The 23150-nt window shown below is 44.0% G+C and overlaps 2 protein-coding genes across 3 annotated transcripts; one reads left to right on the top strand and one right to left on the bottom strand.

Annotated features, from left to right (window-relative positions):
- The first annotated feature begins 3527 nt into the window (after nt 1-3527).
- TDRKH (tudor and KH domain containing) lies at nt 3528-19759 on the top strand. Of its 2 annotated transcripts, XM_044239256.1 has the most exons (14): nt 3528-3629; nt 11918-12066; nt 12972-13078; nt 13686-13875; nt 14575-14714; nt 14815-15139; nt 16230-16390; nt 16580-16752; nt 16973-17037; nt 17298-17449; nt 17685-17786; nt 18050-18146; nt 18329-18418; nt 18601-19759. In XM_044239256.1, the coding sequence occupies exons 2-13, from the start codon at nt 11943-11945 to the stop codon at nt 18379-18381; spliced, it is 1689 nt and encodes a 562-aa protein (XP_044095191.1). In that variant the 5' UTR covers nt 3528-3629; nt 11918-11942; the 3' UTR covers nt 18382-18418; nt 18601-19759. The 2 variants fall into 2 exon arrangements, with proteins under 2 accessions (XP_044095191.1, XP_044095192.1); XM_044239257.1 differs by lacking the exon at nt 11918-12066.
- A 320-nt stretch (nt 19760-20079) lies between these two features.
- Nucleotides 20080-23150, bottom strand: OAZ3 (ornithine decarboxylase antizyme 3). Its single transcript, XM_044239255.1, is given in 6 exon segments — nt 20080-20320; nt 21066-21151; nt 21658-21833; nt 22578-22652; nt 22654-22714; nt 23002-23150. Coding segments are annotated over 6 exon segments (564 nt in total). The 5' UTR covers nt 23025-23150; the 3' UTR covers nt 20080-20177.

Below are 23150 nucleotides of genomic sequence, written 5' to 3'. Positions count from 1 at the left end.
ATGTTCTGTTTCTTGATCTGGTGTTGGATACACAAATGTGTTATTTTTTTGAAAATTCATCAAGATGTATTCTTTCAGGGTGTCTGGGTGGCTCAGCTGTCAAGAGTCTGCCTTCGGCTCAGGTCATGATCCCAGCATCCTGGGATGGAGCCCCATATTGGGCTCCTCCTTCTCCAGCTCCCCCATGCTGGTGTTCCCTCTCGCTATCTCTCTCTGCCATAAATAAAAATCTTTTAAAAAAATGTATTCTTTTCATCTGTGCACTTTTCTATATGTATATTATACATCAATTTTTAAAATTTGGATGAGAAAATATATAATGTACATTAATTTAAAAAAACCAGTATGGTACTAGAATTGAAAAGAGATCAATAGAACACAAAAAATCCAGAAACAGACTTGAATACATATGGCAATTTGGGTCTTATAAAGGTAGAATTAAAAAAAAAAAGAGGAAATACGGGTTCATTCAATAAGTAGAGATGAATAAAACAAAGCTAAGTTGGTTATCTATTCACACTTTTACACCAAAATAAATTCCAGGAGAATATTTACATACAAAAAAGACACTATTAAAGTATTTTTAAAAAACACTGGAGAATTTCTTAATAATCTTGGTCGAAGTCTTTTCTAAATATTATAGGAAACCAGAAGTTATTTAAAAATAGTGATAAATTCAAATACATAAAAATATTTGCCTAGCAAAAATACCACCATAAGCAAAGTAAAAAGACATAGGAGTGTTGTATTCACGATGGTCGCTTAATGTAGGGGTGGAATCATGGGGCGTGGAAGAGTCTCCCTCTCTGGTGATTTGCCCAGCTCCTAAGAGATTGGGGTCATTCTATGGGAAGGGAGGAGTCCTATTCTCTGCATCATGTGTCCCCCCAATTGAGCTATTCTAGAGCAGAACACTGGGTACAGACAAGTGGAATACCCACCCTCTGGTTAGGCCTGGGGGCCTATGGACATGGCAAGCCCCGTACACAGGCTCTTGTTCCAGCCAATGAGAGGCATTACTTGAATAGGGGACTCACGCTTAGGGTCACAATGCGTGTTTGTGCCCAAGGCGGCCCTCAATCATGGGCAGGGCCTCATTGAGCATGCAGGTTTCTCCTACACTGAATGCTGGACAACATGCCAACCACAAGGTTTCTTGCCATGGGGAAGGAGGAGTTCTTATTTCTGCATCATGTTCACCTCTGGGCAATGATTGGAGATAAGGGCTAGGTTCTGAAGCCTGAAAAGCAAGGTTGGGAAGAGATGATGACCTAAGGCCATTACGTGTCCGATGTGTTCAGTTTGGGGCCAGCTTTCTAGGTGTTGTTCAGGTTGTCTGCGCTCAGGCTGTGCCAGACAGGGCATTAGTGCCCACATAGGCTGTATAATTGCAGTACAGTCAAGTGGCGAGCAGAAGATAATCATTTGGGGTTTCTCGGTAGCCCCATATGGGAAAGTTTTTCTTCTGGAGGGCAGGCAGAGTGCTGCATTGTGGCTCTGGAATTGCCAAACTGGAGGGCTTTTGGACCAGGAGTGTGAGGACGGAAGTCTGAGAACACAAGCTAGGCTTAGGATTTATTATACAGATAAACATCAGCCAGATGAAGTATACTTGGGTATCAATTTAATGTGAAAGGACTGGTTAAATATGCCTTTTTTTAAAAGATTTTATTTATTTATTTGACAGACAGAGATCACCAGTAGGCAGAGAGACAGGCAGAGAGAGAGGAAGGAAAGCAGGCTCCCCGCGGAGCAGAGAGCCCGATGTGGGGCTCATCCCAGGACCCTGGGATCATGACCTGAGCCGAAGGCAGAGGCTTTAACCGGCTGAGCCACCCAGGCGCCCCTGGTTAAACATATCTTAATACATCCCTCAGTCTCACTGCAAAACTTACTATGAAGCACATACATAGCTGTGCTGGTAAGCTATCTAGGCTATATAATGGCAAGAACAGTACGGATAATAAATTATCAACTGAGAAAAAAATATATATACATGAATATATGTGCATATTTACTATAGAATATCTTGTGGGGGCGCCTAGGTGGTTGAGGGGGTTAAAGCCTCTGCCTTCCACTCACAGTTCATGGTCCCAGGGTCCTGGGGTAGAGCCCAGCATTGGGCTCCCTGCTTGGGAGCCTGCTTCGCGCCCACCCCCTCCCCCCGCCGCCTCTCTGCCTACTTGTGATCTCTCTCTGTCGAATAAATAAATAAAATCTTTAAAAAAAAAAAGAGAGAGAGAGAAAATCTTGTGAAAAAAAAAATTACAAGAATGTAGTAAAACTGGTTGCCTCCTGAGGGAAGAGAGACCTTATTCACCGTAAAAACCGTTAAAGTCTATAAATTTTGTAGAATGTGTATTAATTACTCAAAATGTACATTTTAAAAATTAATACAAAGCGAAAACCTGAGGCCCAAAGGCATCGCTCTAGTTGACCAAAGATACCATCTGGAGCTCCTTCGACACGCACGGAGTGCTCACCGTAAGCCAGAGCGACAAAAGATAGTGCCAAAGACCTCCACGTTAGGAGGAGCGTCCAGCCCCGCGTCCCCGGGTGAGCCCGGAGGAGAACTCCGGCTCGCGAGACTCCCTGCCCGCCCGACGGCGGTAGCAGGGCCCAACCGTCCTTAACGGTCCACGGTCCGGAACAGCGCCTAGAATGCCCTCTCCCCAAGGAAACCGCCGCCTGGGAAAGCCCACCCCCTTTGCCGCGCTGAACAGAACGGGGCCCCCAGCTGTGCCTTTGCTCCGGTCGCCAACACGCTCCCCTCGATCCCTAGGTAAGGGCGATCCTCTGACGCCCGCACTACCCGTAGCTCCCTTACCACGGGGCGCTCCAACTCGGGTCCCTCTCCATCTCCCCAGCTGCCGTGGCCGTCTTTATCGTCTGTTCACTCCGAGCATCTCTTTCCCCTCAACCTCTCCATCTCTACCGAGCCTGTTTTATGTTTTAAAAAAAAAAAATTGTTTTCCATGCCTCCTGAGTCCCTTCCACAGTATTAGGACCAATCAAGGCAAAAGATCACAGAGGAAAAGTGGCGGAGCATCGCCATCGCCGGTCAGGAGGCTGCTCTCCCCACGGTAACTGGGGTGTCGGTGACACTAGCTTTGTACAAAGGCACTAATTTTTTGCGAACGGTGACAAGCATGCGTGATTCCACGCCCTCGCACCTTGGTCCCAGACTCAGGAGCGCTGATTTTTCCCCCAGATTAGGGGACGTTGAAGCTTCCTCGGTAATTGGACTAGAGGTGGGCGGGCAGGACTCCGCGAAGCCTCTAATTGGCTGTTTAATTCTCAGCAGGTGCAGTCTCAATTAACAACGTCTGATTTCCCTGGCTCCTATTGGGTGACGTGGTGGCCGGCTTTGAAGTCCATCCGGGTAATTGGGTATCAGCACGCAGCGGCCCGGTCCTTCAGGGGCAGCCCGCGGAAGGATTGGTTGTGGCGAGGCAGGCGATTGGTCGGACTGCGATCCGGGCGTTGATTGGTGCAGGCAGGCTGCGGGGGCGAGGAAGAGGCGACTGAAGCGAGGCAGGCGGGGCTCGAGTTGCTGTGCGAGAGGGAGGAGGTGACGGCCGCGGGGGCTAGGTGCGAGGCGGAGCGCGCGACGGCTGACTGGAGGAGCGGTAAAGGCTGGGACCGGACGCGGAAACTTAGGGGATGCGAGAGGCCGGGCCGGGGGCAACAAGCAGGCGGGACTATGGGGCTGAGAGAAGGGAGGCGTCTGGAGGGTATGGGGCAGCCGAACGGCGGGCTACCAACCGAATCCGGAGGACATGCTCTGGTCCCACAACGGACCCGGGGCCGGAGTGTTTGCCCCAAGCTACTTTGGACTCCTCGAGAGATCTTTTTTGAGACTGAGAACCGCCATCAGTTTGCCTTTTCTTTTCTCCAGCTTTTTCTTTAATTATTCTAATAGGATGGCTATTCAGTCAGTCGTCTGAATAGTAAATTGGAGTTTTTGTTTTCCCAGTTTCCCTCCTTGAGGTTTTGTCTGAAGATTCCCCGTCAAAGCTACGTTTTTACTCTATTCTCACTCTGAACGGGTTGACTTTCTTCACTCATTGGTTAAAAATAAATGTAACAAGGATGAGAAAATTGAACAAGCTGCTTCAATTCAACAGGCCTGTCACTATGTTTTGGCTACTTTGTAGGTTCTGGTTATTTGGAGATAAGGGAGTGAGATTTCTTGCCCCATGGAGCTTACGATGATTTGACTCCTAACGATGTTTTTGAAATAACATAAAAGTAAGCCTTATTTATGCATATCAAATAGCAACTGTTTCATACAAATATCAAGAAATTTCAAAATGGGTTTTTACTGAAAACTATTATCTGCTTCTCTCACCTTGAAATGATCCACGTGTCTCCTCTTTACTCAGTTTCCCCTAGAATGATGGTCTTAAATGCCAACCTCCTTTTCACATTCAATTTGAAGTAATAAAATTAAATACAAGTTGGCATTCAGTACTATACAGTTATATCCGTGTTGCTGTAATATTTCCCACTTATTTTAAAAGAGAAACCATATGAAATTATATACATATTATAGTAAAATCATACTTGATTAATCAAGTAGATATGCATTCTTTGAGACTTAAGGTAGCTCCACAAACTTCATTTGTAATATGTGAAAAGGAGTTAAGTGAAATTTTGCTTTCAATTCAAATAGAATATTTGAATAAATAATAAATTTATCCTCATCATGGACATTCACCTTCCCACCACATTTCGTCCACCACCAAATCATTAATATTGTGTCTCAGACACCATCTACTGGATGTTCAAATGAGAAACCTGATAGCTAGCTCTTTGGCTCACCCTTGGACCTTTCCATGAATCAATTGTTAGATCTTACGTGTATTCTATCTATTAAAACTCTCCTCTCCATCTCCATCATTGGCACCTGAACTATCCTCTGAATTTGTCTTCCTACCCCACACTTGCTACCTTCCATTCTTCTCAGTACAGACCCAGCCATTAGTAAAGAATTACAAGCAATGCTATGTGTTATGAAGTGATATTTGGAGTACTATGGAAGCCCATAGTGATGAAACCCAACCAAGCATGAGAAGTTGGGATGGGGAGGGGCATTGGCAGCAGAGCAGGAGGAATATCAGATATTTTTTTGCCTTGATCCTTACAGTTTCTGAACTGGGGTGAAAATTCTGATAGTTTTTTTTTCTCCTTAAAGAGGTGCGTTTGTGACTGGTCTTCAAACCACAGTGCATACCGCATTGTATGGAAATGACTAATTAGCTGTGTAACCTTAGGGAAATCCCTATATTTCCCTGTGCTTCAGTTTCCCCAGTTGGAACATTATTAGTGGAATCAGATCATTTCTTTGGTCCTCCCAATTGTAAAATTCTATGGTTTCTTAGGCATGAATTATGGCCAGAAATGTGTTAAAAGGCAGACAGCATTAGAACATGGATTCAGTTACCACTCTTGTTCACAGACCTAGATTTGTTTCCCAAAACCTTTAACACCTACAGACTCTTGCCTGTCGAGATAAGCTTCCTTGCCAGTTAGGAAGCCCCATGAAATCAGCTACTAAGTCTGTCTGGACTGCTGTATCCTCTAGGGCCAGTCACATAATGAATACTAAATATTTATTGGTTTGGGTGCAGAAAAATTATTTTTATTTTAAAGAGTTTTCAACACTGCCCTCTAAAAAATCTTTTAAGTTCTAGCTCCCCCCAGCTGTTGCTTTTTTTGTTTTTTGGTTTTTTTTTTTTTTAGATTTTATTTATTTGACAGAGAAAGCAAGCACACAAACAGAGGGAACAGCAGAGAGGGAAAAGCAGCCCCTTGCCTCCACTGAGCAGGGAGCCCCAGTGCGGGGCTAAATCCCAGGACCCTGGGATCAAGACCTGAGTGGAAGGCAATCACCTAACCAACTGAGCTACCCAGGTGTCCCCAGCTGTTGCTTTAACCAAGAATTTATAATGTCTTTGCATTGTCTGTAGCTAGTTGTTTTGGTGTTTTATCCTTCCTCCTAGATTGTATTTCAGGGTGAGAATTCTTATTCCTCCTTATGTCCCCAGCATATTCAGCCCATAACAAAGAGCATTATTTAAATGAGGCACTATAATAGTGAAGATGAGCTTTGGACTTTAGAGACCATATAAAAAAATATATGAAGTAACCACTAGATAAAAGAAGTGAACTCACTTCTGAATACCCAGAATAAAAAATAAGAAAAAAGTGGTTTGAGGTTCAAAAATTCAAGACTTTAAGCAAAAGTCTTTATGGGACAGAGCTTATTTCCTTTCCTTTGGTATATGCAAACATGATACCACCCAAAGTTTCACAGAAATCAGTGAAAGGTTTTATTTACAGCCTAGAAAAAAAGAGAAACTGATTTTTTTTAATCCAGTTAGGAAAGGAACCTCATAACTCTAACACACATTAAACTCAAGCCTTTTCTTCCTACCTACTAAAAAAGAAAAAAAAAGCAGCCACATTTCTCCATGTCTATACTAAATTTCCAAAAGTGATATACTGTATATATTGGATCTTCTTACTAAATAACAAATTGTCTGAAATAACAAGAAACTTGAAAAGCGTCCCTCACCCAGATAATGAAATGTTTTCTCTTTTGGGCCTGAGTGGGCAAGACAGTGAATAAAATTTGTTTAAAACTATCATCTAAAAACATAAGTTTTAAAAATATAGACAAACTTCTGGTGGTTCTCTAAAGAACTTTATTCATTTTTGCTGGTCAGTAAAGCTCTAGAGACCAGATGCAAAGTTTAGTCCTCTGTCTGAATATAGTAAGAAATCCACCTGCAGTCTTACCATGATTTTTATCTGCTTCTTGGAATGAGTTTTTTTTTTTTTTAACTAAGATTTTATTTATTAGAGAGCGTGGGGGACGGGGGCCGGGAAGGAGCAGAAGGAGAGGAAGACTCAGGGCTCAATCCCAGTACCTCTCTGAGATCATGACCTGAGCTGAAGGCAGACACTTAGCCAACTGAGCCTCCCAAGTGTCCCTGGAATGAGTTATCTGTTCTAGGTCTCCTCTTTTCCTTCATCACCCTTCCTGAAAGGCTTTTAGGGAAAGCACTTTTTTTTTTCTTTCTGCCTCAGGAAAAGCATTTAGAATCAAAGTTTTATTCCTGAATAGGTCCTATGTTAATGAGTATGTTTTTAGCCTTCCTAGAACCAGTTTTTCTTAAAGGTTAAAAAAAAAAATGTTTTTCTTGGATATCAAATCATCTGGGTAAACTTTTGTACCTGGAGGCAAATCATAGCATAAATTATATTTTCTCATTCATTTTAAAGCAAATTTTGTTAAAAGCTACACTGTTTTATTCTACTAGATTGTACTATCTGAAAGTAGACACTGTCTTTATTTTTTTTTACCAGCTACAGTGTTTTCCACTAGTGTTAATTTTGAATTTCCTAAATAAAAACACCAAGTACTGTTCTGCTCAGTTTATGTAAAAAAAAAAAAAAAGGGAGAGAGGGGCTCCTAAAGTCACTGTGTAAGGTTTGTAATATCCAAATAATAACCCAGATTCTGGGTGAGAGGTAACCTTTCTAAGAAGGTATATTCCTCTATAAAATTGGGGTTAACATTTTCTACCTTATAGGATTACATGAAGATAACTAAAATAATGGAGGTAAAGTGCCTGGTAGCAGAGTATCTACTCAGTACATTTATCTTTTCATCCTTAATGTCACAATAACACCTAGCACCTAGAAGTGCTGAATAGATGTGGTTGACCTAGCCTGCTTGAAGCCATTCTCCAGGACACAGGCATAACAGATACACAGTTGCATACAGTGTGAGCAGATGCTATCATGGAAGTCTCATTCATAGGGCAGCAGGAGCTAAGGAGAAACTCACCCTAAGTCAGCCAGGGGAAATCACACTGGCCTCAGCAGAAGTGTAGCAATAGAGCTGAGATGTGAGGAAGGAATAGGATTTTGCCAGGGAGACCAACTGAGCTAAGGAGTATGACCAGGAAGACAGAAGGGTCACAGGAAAGCACGTCCTGTTCCCCTGATGGCAGTGGGCTTCAAGTATAAGGTTGTGAAAGCAGTAGGCAAGCAGATTATAAAGACCCTTTCATGCCATTAATGGTTTTTCACATGGGCAACAGAGTTGCTCAAGAAGTTTATTTATTCAGCAAATGTTTATTGACTGGCTACAGTGTGCACTGAGGAACAAAACAAAAATTCCTGCCCATGAGGTCTTCATTTTGATTTTAACCCCAATGGGTTTTGAGAAGGAAGAAGAGCAATACTTTTAGGAGAGCCTTCAGTGCCAGTGCCCAATGGGGTTAAAATAAAAATGAAGACCTCATGTGTTAATATAATGATTTGGGCTTATAATCATAGTGAGATTGAAAACCACTGGGAGGTTTGGAGTGGCTGAGTAATGTTATTTGACTTCAGCTGTTGAGAATAAACTGAATGGACAATGGCAAATGCTGGGATATAATTGATTGCAATGATCAAGGCAAGAGATAATGATGGTTTAGGGCAGATGGTCATTTTAGGAATGAACGGATAAAAAGTGGTCAGATTCTGGATAATTTGAAGGTAGAATGAATAGGATTTGCTGACAGACTAAAGGTGCTATTTGAGGGAGAGGATGAGTAAGATTTTTACCTGAGGAACTAAAAAAATGGACTTGCCATTTACTGAGTCAGCTAAGACTGCAGGCAGGGGTTGAGATCAGGAGCTCAGTGTGGTACCTGTTAAGTTTGAGGGGCCTATTAGATCTCCAACAGAGAGGTCTCCTAGGCAGTTGGGTATAAAAACCTGATGTTCAGGAGAATGACCCTAAATGGATGGATGAATTTGGGAGCTATTAGCATACAGATGGGATTTAAAGCCAAACTATGAATCAAACTCTGTGAGATCACTAAGGAAGTGAGATAGAACCCACAAGAGGGCAAAGGACAGAGGCCTGGGGGCAGTGTGGTTTTAAGAGATTACCAGTGCCAGAGAAGGAAATGGACTGATGGGTCAGCCAGAAAGGGGGAAGGAAAACCAGAAGAGTGCTGCTGTGGAAGCCAAGTGAAGAAAGAGTCTCAGAGCAGGAGGAGCTCCCAGTTGTGCCAGGTATGAAGGCAAGGGCAGGTAGAGTGAAGACAGAGAATTGACCATTGGACTTAGCCATGTGAAGTCACTGGTGACCTTGGCAAGAACAGTGGGAGTAGATTCAAGAAGAGAAATTGAGCACTGAAGTATTGGCACTTGTGAGTTTTCCTGTGAAAGGGAGGAAAGAAATGAGAAGAATCTGGAGGAGTAAGTGGAATCAAGAAAGGTTTTCTTTAAGAAACAAGAAACCGTGGCGTGTTTGTTGACGGAAAGAGGAAGATCCAGGAGAGAGGAAAACATTAAGAATGCATGAGAAGGAAGGAGAGCAATACTTTTATGAGAGCCTTCAGTGCCAGGAGAAGAGACAGTTCATCCATGGCCACAGGAGGTAGGTATTTGGGCATAGAGGTAGGTGTTAAGTGTGGTAGAGCTCAGTTAATATCTTCTCTGAATGCTGTGCTTTCTCGGTCGCATAGGAGGTAAGACATCAGTTGAGAGCGTGGATGGAGGAGGTGCTAGAGGCTTGAGAAGAGACAATGTGAGTTGTGTGGGAGGGTGTGAGAGGTTATGGAATAAGAAAATACAGTGATGATGTTAAGGTTAGCTTGGCAGAGGGGCGCCTGGGTGGCTCAGTCGTTTAAGTGTCTGCCTTTGGATCAAAGAAAGACAATTATCGTATGATCTCACTGATGTGAAGAATTTGAGAAACAAGACAGAGGATCATAGGGAGTGAGGAAAAAATGAAACAAGATGAAACCAGAGAGGGAGACCAACCACAAGAGATTCTCAATCTCTGGAAACAAACTGAGGGTTGCTGGAGGGGAGGGTGGTAGAAGGGATGGTGTGGCTGGGAGATGGACACTGGGGAGGGTATGTGCTATGGTGAGTGCTGTGAATTGTGTTAACATTGATGATTCACAGACCTGTACCTGTGAAACAAATAATACATTATATGTTAATTTTTTTTTAAAATGGTGTCTGCCTTTAGCTCAGCTTAGGATCCCAAGGCCAGGCATCTGGCTCCCTGCTCAGAAGGAAGTTTTGTTTGTTTGTTTGTTTGTTTGTTTTAAAGATTTTATTTATTTATTTGTCAGAGAGAGAGGGAGAGAGAGCAAGCACAGGCAGACAGAGAGGCAGGCAGAGGCAGAGGGAAAAGCAGGCTCCCTGGCGAGCAAGGAGCCCGATGCGGAACTCAATCCCAGGACGCCGGGATCATGACCTGAGCCAAAGGCAGCCGCCTTACCAACTGAGCCACCCAGGCGTCCCAGAGGGATGTTTGTTTTAACCATCTCCCTCTGCCTGCTTGTGCTCGCTCCCTCTCTTGCTCTCAAATAAACAAAATCTTAAAAATTAGCTTGGCAGGGACACCTGGATGGCTCAGTTGGTTGGGCGTTTGCCTTTGGCTCAGGTCATGAATCCAGGGTCCTGGGATCAGGCTCCCCAACTCAGCGGGGAGCCTACTTCTCCCTCTGCCTGCTGCTCTCCCTGCTTGTGCTCACTTGCTCTTTCTCTCTCTCTGACAAATCTTTAAAAAAAAATTAGCTTGGCAGCAAAATGAAGATACAGTGACAAAGAGCAGCAAGGCTAGTGGTCTGAATGAGATTTGATGAGCTTCTGAATCAGTCAGGGGCAGTGTTGTTAGAGTCATTAGCATATAGGTAGTAGTTGAAGGTGCAGGTGTGGATGAAATTGCCCCAAGACAGCAGAGTAACAGTAGCAGTGGATAGAGGCCACAGAGAGATAGGCCCAAAACTACAAAGGCACTTCCAGGGAAAGAGGAGGAGAAACCCCAACACAGAAGGTGCAGAGGTGAGATTAGATAGGTTTTATACATGCCAGCTATGACGCCTGGGTGGCTCAGTTGGTTATACATGCCAGCTAGTTTGTCTGGGAAGTTGTAGTTTTGGTGAAGGAACAGGGCAGACCTCCTTTCAGTGTTAGCCGAGGAATAAATAGAAATCAGTAGAGGTAAAGAAGTAGAAGGAGCAGAGCCTAAAACTAGGGCTGAAGGGGCACCTGGGTGGCTCCGTTGGTTAAGCATCTGCCTTTAGCTCAGGTCGTGATCCTGGAGTCCCAAGGTCGAGCCCCTTGTCAGGCTCCCCACTCAGCAGGGAATCTGTTTCTCCCTCTGCCCTTCCCCCTGCTCATGCATTCGCTCTTTCTCTCTGTCAAATAAATAAATAAAATATTTAAAAATAAGTAAATAAAGGGGCGCCTGGGTGGAAGACACTTAATGACTGAGTGGGTTAAAGCCTCTGCCTTTGGCTCAGGTCATGATCCCAGGGTCCTGGGATCTAGCCCCACATCAGGCTTTCTGCTCAGCAGGGAGCCTGCTTCCCTTCCTCTCTCTTTGCCTGCCTCTCTGCCTACTTGTGATCTCTGTCAAATAAATAAAAAGATAAGTAAATAAAACTAGGCCTGGAAAGCCATTCTTGCAGAGACAACAGCTTCTGGAAAGGCCTAAAGGCATGGAAGGGCACAGATAAGCAATTTTAGGTAGTCTGAAGTGAAATCTAAAGATATATTTTTGAACTATTTTATTCATTTAACAATTTTTTTGTTCTTCCATCTTATAAAATTGTGACCAATGTATGGTTTTCCTTGGGAGGGTATGGGGAATGAAGTTTGCCTCTTTATGTATGTTGCTTAGCAACTTAGAAAAAATACCCTGAGAACTTTTACATGAAATAGGTTTGGTGGGGGGTAGGGGAGATTTTGAGACTGCTTAAGCTTTTAATATGGAAAGGTTGATAGTCATATTCTTTTTAATAATACTGTAATATGTTTCCGTGCCTCTCCGCCAGTCATAAAGGTACAGGATGAAAACTTCTTTTTTTCCCTCATTTACTTATTTCAGGATGTAAGTCTGAATACAACAGAAAATGTCCACTGAACGAACTTCTTGGGCAAGTTTGTCCACTATTCAGAAAATAGCACTGGGCCTCGGGATCCCAGCCAGTGCAACGGTTGCCTATATCCTATACCGCAGATACAGGGAAAGTAGAGGTACGTGAGCCCCACAGCTGTGCATATGGCAATGTTCAGAACGTGCTCTGGCCTTATTAAATTAAAATGAAAATTCTCCTTGCTGGACTGGGTATGTCTGTTGGGATGTAATTGGCTTTCTGTGAGGGGTCTTTGAAATTATTTTGTTTCTTCTTTTCTATGTCCTTAATGTGCAGCTAGTCTATGAAATGATAAATTCATTTTATAATTCTCTTGATTTGTTCCATTCAACAGCAGCACCACAATGGCTTCTTTTTCATCTTTTTTTTTAACATCTATACTCTTTATCTTTTTTATATGCTTCTTGTATTTAGTTGTTAGAAAGCTAACCATGGGATCCAGTTTACCCATAGGCTGGACCTAGAGAAAGGATTTAGGTACAAATGGAAGTTCTGAGACCAGTGAACTCCTTGGGCAACTTTAAAATCTTTACTCTTTTTTAAAAAATATTTTATTTATTTATTTGACAGAGTCAGAGTGAGAGAGGAAACACAAGCAGGGGGAGTGGGAGCAGGAGAAGCAGGCTTCTTGCTGAGCAGGGAGCCTGATGTGGGACTCAATCCCAGGATCCCAGGATCATGACCTGAGCCAAAGGCAGACACTTAATGACTGAGCTACCCAAGTGCCCCAACCTTCATTCTTCTCCAGGAGTCCTCTCCTAGGAGATCCAGTTTACACAAAATCCAGCACCCCTTCCTTGCAGATCCAAATCTGAAGTAGTATCCCAGAGATAATGTTCTGGTCTTCTGGACCCTCTCATCCTACTCAGATGCTGCTACTTGTCATTATGGTTGAGATTCTGGGTCTATCTCGTGGATAGTTCTCTTTGACGGCTAGATTTATGGGAGGGCTGGGGTACCTTGGATGCTATCCAAGTCTGATCTGATGAGCCATGATCTGTGCAGAGGAGCGGTTGACGTTTGTTGGGGAGGACGACATTGAGATAGAGATGCGAGTTCCCCAGGAAGCTGTGAAGCTCATCATTGGCCGGCAAGGAGCCAATATTAAACAGGTAAGTGGCAAACGGGCAGTTGTCTTCCCCAGGGATTGATTCTGCTTAATCTTGCTTCCCTCCTCTGCCCCCATCCCATACTATGTATGTCCTCAAAAGAAAAAAAATACAGGAACTTTTAGCTAACTATGCTCTTTTCTTTCTAGAGAGGCGTACTTCTCCCTAGAGAATAAATGACTCAGCTTGAAATGGGGACTTTTGATTGCATGATTCTCAACTTGGTGTAGCTTAAACCATTCCTTTCTACTATGGAATTAATGAGCTCTTGTTAATTGTTAGTAAATGTTGAGTTGCTGTTTAGTTCTTCTATTGTTTATTTGGAATATCAAAAAAAACCCAAATATTTGATTGTCTGATCAAAAAAAAATTAGGGGGAAAAAGGGTTCTAAACACTAAGAGAAACTGTTTTGAATCAACTGCTAGTTGAGGTTAGCTTTGTCACTAATCTCCTTTCATAACTACAGGTAATTGAGGACTGTTTATACCATCCTAATTTAGCTGATTACTTCCAGTTCCATCTACCTCCATGGTTAGGTTGAGAGTGTACCTTGCTGACCCTAATGGGAGCTCTTCTAGAGCGTACTGCCATATATCCTTTTCTCTGCAGCTGCGGAAACAGACAGGTGCTCGGATTGATGTGGACACAGAGGATGTAGGCGATGAACGGGTGCTGCTTATCAGTGGGTTTCCTGTTCAGGTGTGCAAGGCAAAAGCAGCCATCCACCAGATCCTGACAGAGAATACCCCCGTGTCTGAGCAGCTCTCAGTTCCCCAGAGATCCGTGGGCAGGATCATAGGTACCACTGGACAGCTTCCTCTGTTGTTCCCTTTTTTCTTCACCTTTGCCTTCTTTCACACCTTCCCAAGGGTTTTTCCTGGCCTGCCTCTCTTCACCTTGGTGGGGGGGTGGGGAGACAGGGATATTGAGACCAGAGCTTTACTTTTTTTATAGAACCAGTGGTAAAGCAAACCCATTACCTCAAGAAGTTTTATGATCTGATCCTTACAAGTAGGTTCCAGAAGGGTTCAGGTAAATGTGTTTACCTCATAATAGATTTTTAAAAGAAAGCTAATCCTGCTCATGTTATCCCAGATCTTTCAAGACAGTGCTTTTCTAGAGAGCATCTGTTATGCCTTCCCCAAGAGCATTCCTTACGCTGCTATTAGAGGTAGAGAAATGTCCATCATTGGCCCAGTGTTTCACAGTGTGGGATATCTTCTGAAGTGCAGGTGTAAAGTATGCTGAATGGTCAAAAAATGGAAATGACATGAACTTATACTAATCAAGAGTTTAAGCAGAAAGAGAAGACTGTGCCTAGTCCCCTTCTCACAGTAAGGATTGCAGTAGCTTCTGCTTTCTGTTCAGTATCTTACATTCTGTTCACTTGGGACATGAGAACTGACTCTTCTCTCCCAGTATATACAAAATAGTGGTTTCTGTAATAGTTAAGTTTGGCCAGGAGGAAAGGACAGGTTTTTACATTTTTTCAATGCAGGGAGAGGTGGGGAGACTATTCGTTCAATCTGTAAGGCCTCTGGAGCCAAAATTACCTGTGACAAAGAATCAGAGGGGACATTGCTACTATCAAGGCTTATAAAAATCTCAGGAACGCAGAAGGAAGTGGCAGCAGCTAAGGCAAGTAGCTAATAGATTTGAATTGTGTCTAAGAATGAGAACTCTTTATTCTGTCCTGGGTGAAAATATCTGGCCACAGAGATCTCATCTCTTACCACAGCATTTGATACTGGAGAAAGTTTCAGAAGATGAAGAACTTCGGAAGAGAATTGCACATTCTGCAGAAACCAGAGTCCCACGCAAGCAGCCAATCAGTGTGAGAAGAGAGGAAGTGGCAGAGTCTGGTGGAGCTGGCGAGCCAGCTTTGTGGAAAAACGCTGGTACTGGCGCAGTGCCAGAGCCAGCAACCCTACCAGGATCTCCTCCCCGAAAAGGAGGTGGTGATGTGGCTGTTGTAGGGCCAGAAAGTGCTTGGGAGAAACCTAATGGTGACAGCTTTCAGAAATCTGGAGCCCAGACCAGTCCAGAGATGTCCATGTTTGAAAGTATGTAACAAAGTGGGAACCCATTTGCCATATAGAACATAGAAATACTGGCTTAGATAACCCAAAATAGGAAGCAGTAAAAACAATTTGTTTTTTGGATTGCATTTAGAAGTCTCTTCACAGATATACTTTTATGTGGTAATATTTCACTTGAGGTTAGTACTAAACATAAATAATAATTTTCTGAACACAGACCAGTTAGTGATGGAGAATGATATAGAAATATGCTAGTTCACAGGGCCCCTGACTGGCTCAGTCAGCAGAGCATGTGACTCTTGATCTCAGGGTTGTTGGTTTGAGCCCCATGTTAGGTAGAAAGATTACCTAAAAATAAAATCTTAGCATGGAGCACTGGGTGTAGTGAAAAAATGAATACTGTTATGCTGAAAATAAATTAAAAAAAAATAAAATCTTAAAATATGCTAGTTCACAGGAAACTAGTACTACTGAATATATCAATAATTGAATTTACATGATATTCTTTCACAGATTTATTAAATAAGTAAAATACTCAATCTGGTGGGGTTTTTTTTGTTTTTGGCCTACCTCATTACTGTTTTTAAAAATCATCACCATTAAAAAGAATAATCACCAGTAAGAAGAATGAAAAGACAGTGAGCATTCTCTTCTGTGTATAGGTTGTGGGATGGGGGCAGGGAAGACCAGGGCCCGTAAGAGGTTCTCAGACTTGTCCATGGTCACATAATGAGTCAGTGATAGAATGAGATCTGGAACAAGCCCACATCTTTCCACTGGTCCATGCTGCAGCTAGCATATGGAGGATTTACCTTTGTTGTAATTGGTGTCTGATTTGAATATATGGCAGATGACTAGGAGTATAAACTCAATGTATTTATTACTCAGTTACATAGAAAGGTACACAAATCAACTTAGGATGTGTCTTCAGGCTGTTCTTGTGTGATTCATCCAGTTTTCCCTCCATTTTTTAAATGGTCAAAGCCATTTGGTGTTTGTACCTTCACCTCTGAGACAGTCTCCCCATTTCAAACAGAGGTGATTCTGATATTTCTAAACTACCAGTTTAGAAAGTGAGGATTCTATAGCTTAACTTGTTTATCCCTGTGTTTAGTCCCCAGTCCTGACTTCAGTTTCCATGCCGATGAGTTCCTGGAAGTCTATGTCTCTGCCTCTGAACATCCCAACCACTTCTGGATCCAAATCATCGGCTCCCGCAGCCTGCAGCTAGATAAGCTTGTCAGTGAGATGACCCAGCACTATGAGAATAGTCTAGTGAGTGCCATAGGGATTGGGCTGTGTTTGATTTTTAAAAAGGGTGGGGGGGCCTCTTTTTTCATTGTAGTGTGTTCTCTTTTCCTGGGAAGCAACTACTTGTTCTTCCTTTTGGTACTTTCCGCTTATCTGTTTTTTAGCCTGCGCATCCTAACTCTTCCCCATCCTGATCCTCACTCCCCTGTGCAGCCTGAAGATTTGACTGTGCATGTGGGAGACATTGTAGCAGCACCTTTACCTACAAATGGTTCCTGGTATCGAGCTCGAGTCCTTGGCACCTTGGAGAATGGGAATCTGGACCTTTACTTTGTTGACTTTGGAGATAATGGAGATTGCCCACTGAAGGACCTCCGGGCACTCAGGTCAGTATGGAGGCCGTGGTGGAGTCCCAGTTGTTAACTCTGCCTTGGCCCATAGCTGGTGGTATGCTCATGGCACTCATGTAGGGGGATTGGGAAGAGAACTTGTTTACAGAGCAGATTATTATCTTCTCCAGCTGGGTTAATTGGTGATCTCTAGAAACAATGACTGTAAGAGACCCTTCTGGCACTGGGATTCTAATTTCAGTTTCTTTCACTTTAGGAGTGACTTCCTGAGCCTCCCATTTCAAGCAATAGAGTGTAGTCTGGCACGGATTGCCCCCTCAGGTAAATTGGTCACGTGGCCTATTGACCTTGCCTCCACATAGAAAAGCTTTCCTACAGCACATGGAAGGAATTCTCACATTCCCAAGCTTTAGGAGTTCTGGGGGCTCAGATGTCTTTCCTCCCCAGCAGTAGAAAGCAGCAAGCAGGCAGACAGAGGTGCCTTGTGGAGTAGAAAGGGTGGTTCCAATTTCCCTCCAGGGTGTAATCTCACCCCATCAGCAGGGATCCCTTCATAGGTTCTCCCTGCAATCTTTTACCAGGTGAACAGTGGGAAGAGGAAGCTTTGGATGAGTTTGACAGACTAACTCACTGTGCTGACTGGAAGCCCCTGGTGGCCAAGATCTCCAGCTATGTCCAGACTGGGATCTCAACTTGGCCCAAGATTTACTTGTATGATACTAGCAATGGGAAGGTATGACTGGGGTCCACTCGTTGCTCACTATCTCTTCAGTATATTTATGGTCTCATTTACTTTTTCTTTCCTAGAAATCCTTATCTGATACTACTCCTACCTCATAAGATCCTGCTTACTTCCCACTCAAGGAATGTCTTTGAAGTATCAATCCTAATCTAACTCTTCTGTCCTAGTTCCTCAGATATTCCTATCCCTAGAGAGAACATCATTCCCTTTTCATTTTTCTTCTCAGAAACTCGATATTGGGTTAGAATTAGTTCGTAAAGGATACGCAGTTGAGCTTCCAGAAGACGTGGAAGGAAGAAGAGCTGTCCCAGACATGTTGCACAATGTGGTGAGTGAGCCATTGTGGCTACGTGTAGCTTCAGGGCAGATCTGGTGCCTAGAGAGATGGGAGGGCTTCTAGTCCTGTGTGCATTCCATGGAGGGCTTTCCTAAGGAGTAGCTCCACAGGTTGCTCAAAGGAAGCACTGTGTCCCTCTTGGCAGCCAAACCCAACTGCCTTAACCACATCCTGTGGGCATAAAGCTGGGATGGCCTCTCCTTTCCCACCAGCCAACACTACATTCTTCCTTTCTCTCGTCTTCATCCCTACAGGCCACAGAAACAGATGTGTCTCTCGACAGCATGCTCACTGGGACCAAGAAGAGCCCTGGAGAGATAGCAAATACCCTGTCCTGCCTCAGCTTATCAGGTACAGGCTGCATTTCCTCCCTAGAGCATCTTTTGAAGTTACTGTTTTTCAATTGGTCTCTCCAAACCGGGGGTGATGTGAAATCTGGGCTCTTAACCAAAAGCATCCTGAGAACCAAGTAGCCCATTTTCCCCTGAGTCTCAGTGGCCGTGCCTAACTTCCTCTCCATTCCTGCTACACAGAAGCTGCCTCCATGTCTGGTGACGATAACCTGGATGATGACTACTTACTGTGAAGTTGGCTTCAGCCACCTTAGCTGCCTGCTTTGCCGTGTGAGTACAGCTCTCCTCTCTCTGAAGCCACCAGAGAGTAACAAGGGTGACAACAGGGGCCTTGCCTTCTGCTCTCTTCCCTAGCCTGTCTGAACACTGCTCTGCAGCTGAGTTCCTGCAGCTTCACTCTCAGGTTGAGCCCTTTCAAGCTTTTTGTGTCTGTGTGTTTGTGTCTTTGGCAGGTTTGGCACAGGATTTGGTACGTGGAAAGGAGCCTATGATAAAGAGATCTGTGCAGTCCTTCCTCTGTTACATACACGATCTGGCTTGCTGCGGACTGAATGCCTTCTCTCCTTCTGTCGGACTACCAGAAAGAGTGCAGGGTAGAGGGAGACAAGTACATGTCCCCACTTCACCTGCCTAACCCCGTATTCTTCCAGAGTTTGCTTCCAGGTTGCTCAACATCTGGCTCACTGTTTTCTGCCAGGCATTGATCTATGCTTCTGCAAGGCTGTGTCCTTTTTGGGGCTGGGAAGCAGCCAGGGTTTGGTCACTGGAAGTGATGATTCTGCAGACTTCTGACTCACCTCATCAGGTGACTTTAGTTAAAGGTTTTTGAGTGGTGAACTCAAAGACTGCAGTTGAGTCAGGAGGCAGTTTCAGAAATCAGCAGAATTATTATTTAAAAAGCCTCAGGAAAGGGGAAGAGAACACTGCCTCCCAGCCTTAACTGCTGATATGTTATTAGAGATAGGTTTTTCCCTGTAAACTTTGGTTAAAATACAAGTAGACAAGGAGAGAGCGGCTCAGGAAATGTTCTGAAGTGCTAGTGTAGTATCTGTGTGTATACACACATTCATAGAGTGAAAGAGAACTTACATAGCTGTTTGAATCATTTGGGGGATTCTTTGCTGAATAAAGTTCTCACAAAATTATCTAAAACTAAATGTTGGTTGAATCAGATGGAAGCAGGCCTGTGGGTATCTTCTGAACCTAAACCTGGTAGAATTTGTCACGTGCCTCACAAGGATGGCCCATTTTTTAAACAAATGCCCTTCCCATATACAGATCCTGTCCTTTCCCTAAAGTTACTTCAGAATTAACCATTCACTAAGAACCAGACCAATTTAGGCTCAGATGGTATAAATAAGAACCGCAAGGGTGTCTGCGGCTTTTAAGTCTTGCCAATCAGGTGGGTTCCTTATTCTTTCAACACAACCTGTACTTTTCTTGCTGTGTGGAATGTCCTCTCCTATGCTTACTTCTTGAATTTGTCTGTTGAAATCCTCCCCTTGAGTCACAGCTGTGGGATCCAGGTAACTTCTTGGATTTCCTCCACAACCAAAGAGAACGAATTAATATTTCTCTAATTTGAACTGAAATATATGGATAAAAATCTCCCGTCAAGGCTTAAGTCTTTCTGAATTCCATAGTGCCCGGTTTTTTCTCTCAGCAAGTGCTCAGTAAATGGTTAGGATAAGTAAAAGTAAAACACAAAGGAAACTAAGATTCTTAGTTTCTCCATTCCCTCTGTGGTGCAGGTCCCTCTTAATTTTTCAATCATTAAATGTTTATCCTGTAGTGATTTTGGCTCTTTAGGGCTCCTGTTCCACTTCAGCCTACCCACTTTTCCCCCCAAGAAATAGTGAACACTTGAGGATTGCATAACCAACCCTGCCTTCCCCCCGCAGCCCACCCCCCCCCAGAAAAGTTAACACTTGAGGATTGCACTACCCTTTATTCCTAAGATGGAAGGTGTCCTGAATCACATCCTGGTTCCCATTTATCAGGTTCCCATTATCCGCAGGAATAAGTATGTTCAGGGAGGCTCACTGGAGAGGTGGTCAAGGTCCCTTTCAAGGGGATACACCATAAAGATGACATTGTCCCAGGGAGGGAGGGCAGGGTGATCTGGCCTGACCAACTCAAACCCCATGTAGCTGAAGGCCCGTAGCAGGGCACCTGTGAAAGGAGAAAAACAATTAGAAAACACTTCAAGGCTCCATACAGCTATTCCCCCAGATTTGGCTTCTTTCTCCAGGGAGTGGCTGGGGGAAAGCCATGTAGTGTTGGCATTAGGGTGATGTGTTGTGGACTAGCTGATTTAGACTCCAAACGTGGCTCTAACATTTACTTAGCTTTGTAACATACAAGTTAACCTTTCTGAACTTGTTTTCTCATTTGTAAGATGGAGATCATAGAACCTTCCTCACAATTTAAATGAGCTGAGGTTTATGAAGCCCAACACAATGATAGGGTAATAAGCTCTTGACCATCTTCCAACAGTATGAAGGAAGAAGTGGTTTCTGCAACATGTGCTCCAAGCATCTGGTTAAAAATATTCCTATCCTCCTGGCCCTATGCTCAACCCTTCGCACTGTAGGTGCTTAATATGTTTGAGGTTCTTTCTGTCCCACCAGCCTACATGCCTTGAATGGTTCTGTGTTAATTTCTTTAGTGCTTCCTCAGTCTGGCTTCTGACATCTACCTGCAGGGCCTTCCTCATAATCCCAGTGTAATTTGAAGGCACAGAGTGCTGGGTGCCATCATTTCCTTGCACGTGTGGGTAGGGGGAGGGGTGGTTAAATCCTTGAAATGCCTACGGCACATTCTCTTCTGAAGAGTAGGGGAAGAGCGTCTCCTACAAAGGGAAAGCTGCTGTCAGCTGCTTCAGCACTATGGTTCAGGAAGGACAGCCAATCCCCACCTTTGTCATTCCGGTTGTTTTGGAAGTTTACAAACACGGAGTCCACATTGGTCTTCTCCTCTACATACTCCAGTGTTGCAGTCAAACTAGGGGCCAGAGAGAAGAATTACAGTTAATGTTTAGTGAACTAAAAATCCAGACCCCTACTTGGAATAGAAGAAACCTTACAGCTCCCTTTTTCCTGACCTAAGCCAGGAAGTAAAAGTTGATGAACTTGGATTGATAGATTTTTCTCTGAAGGCCAGGGATTGCACACAATAGGACTGACACCCAAGGGGGCCTGGGTAGAAGAACTGCTCTATAAACACAAACAGCTGTAAGGCACGTCCTATCACTCAACTATTTATGGATCCTCACTTCTGTGTTTCTGAATCAGAAACCCTCCCGTGGGCTGTGATTCCTTGAAACCCAGATTCTGGCTCAGCTCACGGGCTTGTTTGCCTGCCAGTTCAGTGGTGCGAGAGTATCTAGCTTCTGAATCAACCCTCACTGGTTAGCAGCCCCACTCCCTGATTATGACATAAAAGAAGGAAACATTTTGCCCCTTCCCCTCTCACTCCTCTTTCCTGCTTTCCCATCCGGGGTCAGTCACCTTTCCCGGTTGCCTTGATCCAAGGCCTGATACGGGATATCCAGGAAGAGTCGATGGTCACAAAGAAGGCCGTGCCAATGGGCAGAGGTCTGGGGGGTGAGGCGGAAATGGAAGTCTAACTGTACTGGGTCCTGATGGAGCAGGGGGTCAGTAGCCAGCACCGTCAGGTTCCCAGCCTGGAAGAGGAATAAAAGAGTAATAGTTTTCTGTTCTCATCTTGACCTCAGATCAGATCGCAGGCCGATTTGGCTGTGTCTGAGAGAGCTAATTATGTGCTGACCGGGAGCCTGGGAGAATTGGAGCCAGAGTCTTACTCCATCCCTTAGTCCTAGGACCTAATTCTCTACCATGGAGTTTTCCTTGATATCAAACAATCTAGAAAGGAGTCGATGCAGTTGCAGGTTTACTGTCTGCTGACCTCACCTGAGAGGCCCACCAGCCCTTTGGAAACTTACATCAGAGGTCTTACTCCTCACACGACACTCTGTCATTTGTTTACTGTCTCACTGGTAATGCTTTACCTCTTTTTTCCATGATAGTGTTTTCTCTGAATTCTATTTCTCATTTAAAATACAGAGGTCACCCACAGGCATGTTACTGCAGTAGGGTACAGGGGCAAGTTGAGGCGTTCTGGTTTCTAGACCCTGCTTAGCATCTAAACAACTTTATTTCCCTGAAGTCTTACTACGTTCTGCTCTTTGTTCCCACCTCCTCTTTTCCCATTCTGCTTTTCACCACCAACTCTATGATCTTGACTTAATATCTCTGGGCCAGAATCCTTGTTTCTAAAGCAACTAGCTGTTGTACATGAGCTCCAAGATCTACAGACTCTTTTCCAACTAGCTAATGCCCCTTCTTCACAAAGTATCACAGCAAGCTAGGGACTTCCCTGGCACGGCGCCAGCACAGAGGCCACTTACCGAGTATAATTCTTTAAGTTGGTTGTGATCACCCTGTTTGGTGCTTCTGACCACCTGGAGGCCTGCTAGGGACTCAGGAGCACTGAAGGCAGGAACGGGGCCGGAGTGTCAAGTCCTCCCGTTCCTTATAAGTGATGCTGGTTGGGAAAAGGGGCCCAAATTAGTTCCCTCTGTATCTGAGAAAGGGAGAGGCTCCTAACTTCCAAGTACATAGGACTGGGCTCTGGCACTACCTTCTGTATCTTCTGTTGCCCAGCCTGTTTCCATTCTCCCAGGCCAGCCAGATGGAAAAATTTTAAAGTTCCACGCCAGCATTCCACCCTCTTTTGCTATTATCACTTACCACTTGGGAATTTCCTTCAAATTCTTTTACTTTTCCTGAAAGTTTATATGAACAACTACAAGTAGAGATGAAAACAAGTACCTTTTATAACAACAAGGCAGCATCTTCTCCCGGAGGGTGATCCGGTATTTGTAACAGTAAAGGTAAAAGGCGTATGGTGACCAGATCGGGTAGAGGTAGTTCCGTGTTTTTCCCCTCTTGATATAAGAAAGGGAGAAGGCAGAGGGTCG

Source organism: Neovison vison, chromosome 2 (assembly GCF_020171115.1).
Source record: "Neovison vison isolate M4711 chromosome 2, ASM_NN_V1, whole genome shotgun sequence".
In the NCBI taxonomy this organism is placed as follows: domain Eukaryota; kingdom Metazoa; phylum Chordata; class Mammalia; order Carnivora; family Mustelidae; genus Neogale; species Neogale vison.
Note: the sequence above shows the minus strand (reverse complement) of the source record. Positions and strands in the feature narration are given on the sequence as shown.